This window comes from Microcebus murinus, chromosome 8 (assembly GCF_040939455.1).
Source record: "Microcebus murinus isolate Inina chromosome 8, M.murinus_Inina_mat1.0, whole genome shotgun sequence".
NCBI classification, from domain to species: Eukaryota; Metazoa; Chordata; class Mammalia; order Primates; family Cheirogaleidae; genus Microcebus; species Microcebus murinus.
The window spans coordinates 75,909,954-75,920,964 of NC_134111.1; the positions used below are offsets into that span (position 1 = coordinate 75,909,954).

General features: G+C 36.4%; 1 protein-coding gene across 2 annotated transcripts in view; it reads left to right on the plus strand.

Annotated features, from left to right (window-relative positions):
- The window catches only part of FAM117B (family with sequence similarity 117 member B), a 98,215-nt gene extending 93,657 nt beyond the window's left edge, over window positions 1–4,558 (plus strand). For both annotated transcript variants that reach the window (XM_012738958.2, XM_076005830.1), the window contains exon 8: window positions 636–4,558. In XM_012738958.2, coding sequence (XP_012594412.1) covers window positions 636–954 — 319 coding nt within the window. In that variant the 3' untranslated portion in view covers window positions 955–4,558. The remainder of the gene's footprint in view (window positions 1–635) is intronic.
- Window positions 4,559–11,011: the final 6,453 nt, after the last annotated feature.

Consider the following 11,011-nt stretch of genomic DNA (forward strand, 5'->3'; position numbering starts at 1 on the left):
AGTGGAAGAATTTGGCTTCAATAAAAACTCAAAAGGCAAAGGAGTTTTTATTTTGAGGTTACATTTACATTATGTTGCTCATGAAAATCACAGTTAATTCAAACAATTAACAGTTTCAGTCAAAGAGATTTTTAAGAGCACTTGAAGAGAAAACCTACTAAAGTTTAGTCATGCAGTGGTAGAAGTTACAAAAGATGGATATTGTATATCTTTAATTTCCTTGCCATCTCCCTTCAGAATAGTACAGATCTTGGATGAATCATGGTAGTGGATCACATTTTTGTCTTTAAACATCTAGTTTTTCTTTTGCTTTAGGAAATTGGTTATTGCATTGGCTGTCTTAGGTCTTCATTGAAATGCAGTGGTCATCAGCCTGAGCCCCTTGCAAGATAACAGGGCTCTGCAGGGAACCGAAAGCATCAATGATGGATGGGGTCTTTTAGCATCTAAGATACATATTTGAGTCATATGTCTAATAGCACTTTGGCCCTTGGCATTTGAAGCTTTTGACAGACATAGCTTGAGTTTTATATTGCTTTTATGTATCTATAAGTTATCTATTTGTTTAAAAAATAAAAGAGCTTTTTTTAGAGTTTAGTGACTTAAAAGTATTGATTTGTCTGTTCTATGTCTAGGCCAAAACAACTTCACGAAATCCCAGCCTTTTACTGTCCTGACAAAAACAAGGTAAATTTCATTCCAAAAAGCGGCTCTGCTTTCTGCCTCGTCAGCATCCTCAAGCCACTCCTTCCCACCCCAGATCTTACTCTCAAGGGCTCTGGCCATAGCCTGACAGTCACCACTGGCATGACAACCACTCTACTACAGCCTATTGCTGTGGCCTCCCTGTCTACAAACACAGAGCAAGACCGAGTCTCTCGAGGAACAAGTACAGTCATGCCATCACCTTCTCTATTGCCACCACCAGAACCAATCGAGGAAGCTGAAGGGTAGGTCCCAGTACTACGTGGCCATTGTTCTGGAAAATTGAGAACCTCCTCGGATCATTTGACTGTAATGGCATCATGTGCTCCTAGTTAGCTCTGATGTGCTCCAGCTTTCCAGTGACATGTGACAGTGAGGCTTCTGGAAGAACAGCCCCTCCGACAGCTCTGCCCCACTTTTGAAGGCCAACCCTCAGTGCTTAGCCTGCTTTTTCTTAAAGCACTGATTGAAACAAAAAAGGTCTCGTTCTTTACTTTGGAAGGACAGTATCACATTGTTTTTTGCTTTCAAATTAGACTTATTAAAAAAAAACACACGTAAAACCTGATTCTTGCAAACATAATTCCCAAAGGGAGACATGAATGATGCTGCAAGAACCATCTTTTATATGAAAATGACTATTTTATAATACCAATGTTAAGTTTTCTGAAACATAGCAAACAGGATGTTCAAAAGATTCTTTGGTGGCCTCTGTTTTGTTTCTAGTGCTTTTCTTGGCTATTTTCAGCTTTGGGACCAAAGGGATTGTTGACATTTTTCCCAGTAATCTTAATCTCATGACTATGTTATTCTCCCAAACAAGGATTGATGGTAAATGCATTGAACAAGTATATATAAAAAGAGATAAAAAGCAATATTCGTACATTATGTGATTTATGTTTTTTGATGTCAAGTTTGTGCTTTGGGTGAAATATTTGTAAAACTGTTTTTTCTTCACTACTCCTGTGCACATTTCACCATAGGGTCAGAAAATTATAGTCTGAAGACAAGTGCTTTAATATGTTCTCACCCATTTTGGAACTTGTTTTAAGTCAGTGAGCCAAAAGGAAACTACCCAGTGTTGACTGCTAGCTAGGAGTAAGGAGTCCCTTTGGTTTTCTGTGAAATATATGTCATACAATCTCCCTCCTTCACCACAGGTATCATTCTGCCATTAATCATCACTGTATCATAGCCCCAAGAGATCCTAAAATGGCTCTGCATGGATTTCCTCCTTTGCTTTTGTGATGTTGTTGTCTTGTGGATTTGGTGGGGGTTAGTAGTTTGCCAGGAGTGTAATCCATTGAATAGCGATCCTTGGCCACAGAATCTTGCAACTGACATTTTCTTTGTGGTGGTTGGCACTGAGATTTGTTGCCTACAGATTTTGCTGGTATTCCCTCCAACATTCCAGTGGGGAAAAGAGACAGGAAGAGCTTTGGAGCATGAGCAACAGGTACCTTTGAAAACTTTTGGATTAGGGCTCATCTTTATACATACAAATCACTGCCAATGTCACATAACTGTAGTATTTCATTTCTGGGTATATGGTAGTGAGATTAAGGAGCAGCCCTTTTTAAAAATGAGTTTCAGCAAACAGTGTTGATGAAAAAGCATCCTTTTCATATCTTCATATACTACCTTAAGATGCAATAATTTACTGTTCCTATAAATATTATAGACAGAAAAAAATTTTTTTAAATCCTTATAAAAGGGACACTGTTTAGAAGGTTAATATGTCAGCTTGTCCAGACATATTCCATCAAAGAAAACCTAGGGGTAGCAATAAATCTTCTGAAATAACTTCCCGTACTCATGCACCTTTAAAACTAAAACATCTGAGTAATTTAAAATAAGCCCTGTTACTTTTTAAATGGGGATATAGTTAGGTAAATCAGATAAATTCAAACATTTGAATAAATCTGTCAGGTTTTAGTTGGTATGATAGATGAATTTTGGTACTTTTTCCATCCCAAACTAATTTATACTCGGAGCTAGTACATTATGGCTTCTAAGTCAGTAAAAGCTCAGTTATTTGGTGTCTAAATTTTCTCATTGAGAATGTTGATTCTTTGCCTTCTTTGTTATGCATTTTGACTTTCACATTTCACCATGTGAGTATTCGCCCTGAGTATAGAAGAAAAAGTAAAACTGAAATCAGGTGAGTTGCTATAAATGAGGGAAGAGGTAGTTAAAAACTTTTTTAAAAAAACCTCAGTTTTTTTTTATTACTTGAATCCAATTAAATCTGTGTTCTTTTCAGCCTTATGCTTCTTTTCTGTCTCCATCCCCACTAATCACAAGGGTATTTTACAGCTAGAATGCCACTTGTAAACAAGTTTTCACTTTTACTCTGTTGTGTACATTTGTCTAATTCATATCTTTCTGTAGCATTTCATATATCCTTAAAGTAATTTAAAATCAGAATGGAAGAAAAAGTTTCAGATTTATTATTTACAGTCTTATAACTAGAACTTCTAGCTTAATATTTGGTTATAAGGCAAATGTGAATCTGCAGGTGAATGAATTGTATGGCTAACAGACATATACCTTGGGTTTGGGAGAAATACAGCCTGAGATTTGGGGGGAAAATACAAGGTACAAAACAATTCTAACTGCCAGTGCCAAAGGGCTACTTTTTAAGCATATAAGCTTTATCATAGTCTTTAAAAAAAAGTAACCATACATCAATTCAGCTGTTTTATTTAATCTTTAGTTAAATAAGGCAGTTGATTTTCTTAAATGGGTCTCCAGCTTTCCAGTGAAATGTGATGCTCAATAGAATGCATAATACTGTTTTCTAAAATTACACTCTATAATTATTCTGTAGTAAACTGTACAGAAGGTAAATAGAATAGCTTCAATGGGAATATAATTTAATTTTTTTAATCTTAAATAAATTTACTTCCATCAAGTAAAAAACAAAGAAATGGTGGCATGTATCTTCCAACAGAAGCAGCTATTCTCTGGTTATTCACTTCGTCAGTCTTTGTGTTTTTTTAAATCCTTGAACAGTTTCTTCCATGTGATAAAACATATAAATGTACTGTTTCTGATCATGAGTAAGTCTTATTTGTCATGGCTTTCGTGAACAATTATGTTTTTTAAAATACTAGTTTTGCCTCTTTGGTTAAATATGGTGAGCATGGGTGCCAAAATTATTTTTGAACTAGATTATTCAGTTTGTTTAAAATGTTTCTTATACTTATGACCACAGTCCAAATCAGTCTATAAGAAGGTGCTCTTGCTAACTATGGAATATCTGACAACATGAAAGCCTTTTTCCCCCATTTTAATGTTTGGCTTTCACTGGAAAAAAGTATAAAAAATGGCAGAATTTATAACCTTCTTTATGTCTGAGATTAGGACTGGATTGTCAATATTTTCTTTTGTTAAGGAAAATAAAAGAAAAATTGCCACTACTAAATCTATTCTAAACGTAAGATTCATTCCCTAATGCTTGGAATTTTGATATTTTAAAATCGGAGGAATGAAGTGCTGCATTTACAAAATAAAGCTAAGAATACTTATCTCCGCACTTTAAGTTTTAACTCTGCCTAAATTAATGATAAGCAGAGCAGCCCTAAACAATATTTTGTTTATACAATCCTGTTGAAGAATATAATTTGTTTTTTTAAAACTCTTCATCTTTCATCTGTTGAAGTTGTATAAATCTTTTTAAAACACAGTTTTTAAAAAATTTGTCTTTCTAACAATTCTCCCAAAAAATAGTATTTCTAATGGTGATAGATATTGTTACTATGTACTTATGTACTCCCTGTACCTGAACACTTGTTGCTGCCTCACAAGAAAATAGAACTTTTATGTTTAAAATAAAGTCTGTTCTTCTTGAGCGTTTTTTCTGTGAATGTTTATGAATATGTCTCAAATTCATATTATATTTCCTTTCAGACATTTCTAGCCTGAAACAACCTATAAATGGTGTGTTCTTTTTCACAAATTGATAGAAAAATGTGTTTGTGTTCAGCAGAAGGTTCCTTGCTGTAGTACTGAAAGTACCTGATCTTTGTGCTTAGCACAAAGCTAAGAAAACATTAAAATATAAGCAGCACACTGAAAGAAAAGTGTGTATTAGTAATTCAGTACTTAACAGTTAGAAATGATTTAGCTTTGAGACAGAGTCTCACTTTGTTGCCCAGTGAGTGAGTGCCCTGGCGTCACCTAGCTCACAGCAACCTCAAACTCCTAGGCTCAAGTGATCCTTCTGCCTCAGCCTCACAAGTAGCTGGGACTACAGGCATGTGCCACCATGCCCGGCTAATTTTTTCTATATATATTAGAAAATATATATAATATATATATAAAATATATATATTCTATATATATTAGTTGGCCAATTAATTTCTTTCTATTTATGGTAGAGACGGGGGTCTCGCTCTTGCTCAGGCTGGTTTCGAACTGTTGACCTCGAGCGATCCGCCCATCTCGGCCTCCCAGAGTGCTAGGATTACAGGCGTGAGCCACCACACAGCACAGCCTTGGAGTAGTTTCTTAATTTCATTCTAAAGTACGTAAAAGTTGTTTTTTTTTTCCTTTTGTTTTTGCTAAGTCAGCCATTTTATTCTTTTGTGACAGTGGTTTATATATGTGAGAGGTTGTTTAGCCAGAGGGGTTTAGTCTATCTGCACAACAGGGTTGGTCAGAGGCTCCACTGTAATCTCTTAGAAAGCAGGGACACAAATGATTACTGTGTTAAAACTTTTTAAAAATTATTTCTGAAGGAAAAAGTTAATCACAGTTTGGGTTAACTTTATATATTTACATTATAATTTAACATCACCGCCAGGTGCGGTGGCTCACGCCTATAATCCTAACACTCTGGGAGGCCAAGGCAGGAGGATCGTTCAAGGTCAGGAGTTCAAGAACAGCCTGAGCAAGAGCGAGACCCTATCTCTACTAAAATAGAAAGAAATTAATCAGACAACTAAAAATATATAGAAAAAATTAGCCGGGCATGGGTGGTACATGCCTGTAGTCTGTAGTCCCAGCTACTCAGGAGGCTGAGGCAGAAGGATTGCCTGAGCCCAGGAGTTTAAAGTTGCTGTGAGCTCAGCTGACGCCATGGCACTCTAGCCCAGGCAACAGAGTGAGACTCTTTCTCAAAAAAAAAAAAAAAAAAAAAAAAAAAAATCACATCAAATGTAAAGAGAATCTCTAAAATTGGCACATGGTTTTCTCCCTTTCTTTCAGTTTTTTTCCTTCCACCTTTAAAGAAGGTGAGAAAAGCAAATATATGACATACTGTACTTTGTAGTATCCTCTTCATAGCAGTTACCTGCTAATGTATATCAAATGTGAGGTTTTCTTCCTTGCTAAATTGTGCTTTTAAGGTGTGTTTTAAAAACCTCTGGTAGATCATAGTATGGTAATACCAAGAGCCTTTGTATCTCTTTGGTTCAATGTTTTCCAAACTGGGCGTTGAAATGAATTAAATGGGTCCAACCAACGTTTTAGGAAATGTTGCGGAATAGAAAATACAAGTATGTTTATACGTAAGGAGAGTATATTTTTTTTTTTTTTGTATAAAACTTTTGTTAGAGAAATCCAATCTACATCCTAGGTTGCAATGTAAAAAATATTTCTTATTGAGGGCTGTAATCAACCTGAAGGGAGGAGGGCACAGTGGCTCACACCTGTAATCCTAACACTCTGGGAGGCTCATGTAGGAGGATTACTTGAGCTCAGGAGTTCAAGACCAGCCTGAGCAAAAGTGAGGACCTGTCTCTATTAAAAATGGAAAAATTAGCTAGGCAGGTATTGTGGTATGTACCTGTAGTCCTAGCTACTCAGGAGGTTGAGGCAGGAGGATCACTGGAACCCAGGAGTTTGAATTTGCCATGAGCTATGATGACACCACTGTACTCTTGGCTGGGCAAGACAATGAGACCCTGCCCCCCCCCCCAAAAAAAAAACAGGTGTTGGTATCATTGCTGATTATGTGTCATTGGGCCTTGTTTGTTCTCCTTTGTGGCTCTCCTCTTTGCTACAGCTGCTGGCAGCTTGGTTTAGAGGGCCAAAAGAAAGGAAGCTAACTAGTTCCTGACCAAGGAAGTTAGTGGCACAAATTTTCAAGCTCTGGTTTTTAATGTTGCTATAACTGCGGAAATAGAAGTATTTTCTTTCATTTGGGGAGTGCATCTTTTAGAGAGGCAGAATCTTCAGTCACATTTTGGTAAATATTTTATTAACCTGACTTTTATAGGGGGCGTAGGGGAAGCCCTGGCTTTGCTGCTCAGGCTAGAGTGCAGTGGTGTCATCATAGCTCACTCCGACTTCACACTACTGGGCTCAAGCAATCCCTCACGCCTCAGCCTCCTGAGTAGCTGGGACTTACAGGTACACACCACTACACCTGCCCAGCTAATTTTTGTATTTTTTGTAGAGACAGACAGACACCTCTTGTTCAAGCTGATGTCAAACTCCTGAGCTCAAGCAGTCCTACCACCTCGGCTTGCCAAAATGCTAAGATTATAGGTATGAGCCACGATGCCTGGCCATAACCTTTTTGAGGGAGACTTATAAAGGTGGCCTTTAAATCTTGATAACTTGGTATGTCCATTACAGAGAGAAGACAATAAAATGAAACCACCTGGATCAAAATTCAAATGGTGTGCTAGAAGGTACTACAAAAGAGCTTACTATACTCACAAGTCCTATTTAGTCACTGGAGAAGGGGGGCCACATGGGAAGGATAGAGAGGAGTAGAGGATGTAGACAGCTCTAAGACCCGTGAGCAAGTGCCTTGGGGCAGGGTGAAGTACACAAGAAAGGTGTGAGGGTATTTCACTGGTGCATTTGAACGATACTGTCATGATCAGGGGAGGATAGGAAGGGGCCACTGGTATCACACTGTGCACATGGTTGCCTGGCCACAGCCTGTTTGTGGGGGTGTTGAGGAAGCAAGCAAACAGGAAGTTTAAAAATGTACAATACAAATCTAATAACATACAAGATCTTACCTATTAACAACAATTAGACTTTTATGTCCTTTTTGCATTACCCCTTGGCAAATGAATGGCTTGTTTACTCCATTGAGTGAAGAATCATGTCTTGACTTTAAATGCCAGAGGCAGTTTTTGATTGAACTCTGGAGTCTTCTTTTAAATATACATAAAGATGGAAGGAGGTATTTTATGTGTGGCTTCTGGATGTGACCCATCCTAGCCAATCATTTTTCTTCCCAACCTGTTCCATAGGTTTTCTTTGCCATATTTAAGCACCTTACTGTTGTATAAAATGCATTACTTGCAGTACTACTGAATTAGTTAATATTTTAAAGTTTGTATTTCCTTCCTAATTTCTATATCCCAAGATTCTGGGGCTGCTTCAATGTTCAAGGTAGAAAAATGCAAGGCCCTGACACCACCATGGAAGACAGAAATAACTGGATCAATTTTGGCTCTCTTTTTTTATTCCTGCTTTCAACAAATCAGGTTAAGTACTGTGGCTTATATTTCATTGGTTGTTATTTCTAGGCTCAGAATTATATTTAATAGCTTATATTTGTTACTGAAAGTATTTATACAAAGAACAGATATTATTATGTCCCATGTCTTATACAGTCTCCTTCTGTATAAAGTAAATTAGAAAGAATCAGTCTCACAAAAGTATTAATTGCCCCAGTTTTATTTTCATTCTGAGGTATCCTTATCAATTCAATCTGCTTTCCTACTACTGTGGTCTTGAGATAAAAGCCAAGTTTTTGAATAAGGAACAATAATTGGATTAGCATTAAACACTTTAGGAAACAAACTTTTTTGTTTTTTGCCATCTCAAAATCTTTATTAAAAGAGGCTCAGAAAAATAGAGTACATTTAAACTTCCTTTGTTCTAATACTGTAAGACCTCTACATTTCTAAATGGTCTATAAGGATAGTTATATGAAATATCCATAGTTGAAATAGTCTTTTAAAATGTGCAAATACTAAAACCTATTTTGTGGAAATACAGTTCATTCCTAAACATATCAGAGCTATGTTCTACAATTAATGAAAGATTTCAAAAAATCTTACACAGATCTGATATTATGCCCTGGTATTTATGACTCTCCTGCAAAGGGGCTGTAGAAATAGTAGGCAAATTTTAGTCCCTCTGGAGCTTTTTAAAGCTTAAATGCATTCTTACTCAGTATAAAATAAAGTGAAAGTGTTTCCCCCTGTTTAACATAAAACATATCTATTGTGAAAAGAGTTGTTCTCATCTACCTTTGGTAAGAATAATAAATTTACTTCTTATTGAATAGATGGTCTAGATTGAGACAAAGAGCAGCAGGGCACCTTTCTGTCCTGTGCTTACCCTGTGCTTTCACCATTTACTTAATGTGTGCTTGGTTTCCTATATTAGCAATGTTGGTTTAATAGAGCAAAATTGCTCTTTCTCACTACAAAAATTTCAGTGAGTGACCTTCAAATAACTAATGTTGAAGAAATATGAATGGTTACCTTTATTTTAATAATGGTTACATGCTCTTCAAAAAGTTGTTAGACTTGTTGAAACTATAACTAGACTTAAGGCAGTTAATATTGCTTCTGGGTTAAATGGGAAACTATTAATGTATACTTTGTTGAAAGAGGAACTGTCACAGAAACTAAGAACTGAATAATAAAAATCCTTTGTATGTCTCAATTTGGGGAGAACCTTTGCTCTTGGAAAATTGAGGATATTATCCCTTCACGTTTATAGTCTGGGATTCAGGCTTCTGGTTCTCCTGGTCATTGAAGCATCTTTGTTTATACTAGATAATAAGGACTGCTTTGCATGCATGTGAGGGAGATATAGAAATATCTTGGAATTAATGTATTAGGCAGCTGTTGCAAAGGAAAATGGCACAAACTCAAGCCATAAAGTTAGCATTTTTTGAGGTACTCAAAAGTTGAGAGCACCAGAGCCACCATGGGTATAGATTTTAGATTGTGGTTCAGAATCATAATCTTGGTGATTGAATCTTGGCAAAGCAATGATAGTACTGCATTCTGGAAAATTTCACTGAATACAAAGGAAAAGTTAAATAATGCTTCTTAAATCATTGACATCAGTTATATATTCTACCACAATTAAAATTATTTTTAAAAATGCTTCTGAAGATAAATAACAGTTCATTGAAATCACATAAAGAAATATGAATAATATTGTGAAAAGATTTTAAGGAAAGACTTCAAAACCTTTTCCCGAGTCCATGTTTCTGAGCCTCAGGTAAGGTCTTTTCAGCCTATGAAGTACTTAGCCATTGTAATGGTTTTCTGGAGAACTTGTGGGCAGTTAATATTGTATTTAGGCCAGACTGGTGTGGATGAGAGGTGGGCTGCATTTTACCTACTCTGAAGTCCATTCCTTCAAAATGTTTTCTACATACAATGACTTGGACATTACAAGCAAATCTCTTCTAAATAAGCCTGTTTAGAACTAAGAGCATGTGAAAACTACTATGAACAACTTAGTTAAAATGTTTTCTTACAGAAATGTAATGGACTGGATGACAACAATAGAACACTTGGAAAATTGCCTCAAAATTAAAGGGTAAGCAAGAAAAAAGGACAGAAAATTAAGTGATTGATGACTGTGTACAGTCGCTATGTTTTCATCAGCTTAAACTAACTTCCATTAAATAGTCTTCCCTCCCAATACTTAGGTTCTAAACCCTCTAAGGATAACAGTTTTTGCTTAGTAATCAGATAGAGCCTTAGATGATGTCACCCACAGAAGTGAAAATAAAACACTCCCTTATTGATCACGTAGAGCTTTCGATATTTGCCAGAAACTATTCTGGGTTAAATCATGTCACGAAATATGAGGTAAGTACGCAAATATGTATAAGGGTAAGGTGTTTAGGGAATGTTTTCCCCTTGTTTTCAGGAAGAATATGAATACTGCGTATTGCTGTAGCAGTGTGTGAAAAATCAGGCCTTCGGATGCTGACACAATGACTTGAATATTTCTAGGTATTTTGTGGTTTATGAGATGGGAAGATGGATTTTTCTGTTTCTCCAGAGGATGGGCTTAGCAAATTAATTGTCCTGCTACTTCCCCCATGAAAATTTTGTAATGGAATTGGGGAGTGTCCATGATTCTGTACGAATGAAAGGTAACATCGCATTTTAGCCTCCAAATGGAGAAAAACAAGTACCACCTTTCTCTGTGATTTCATTAAAGCAAACTGAGTTCTCAAATCTTATTACAATTTTCTAATCAAACACAAAGCTGGTCTGGGTCTAAGGCTATTTTCCACAACAGAAAACTCCCCCACCACTCTTTTATTTAAAAAACAACCTCAAACCACAACCCAATT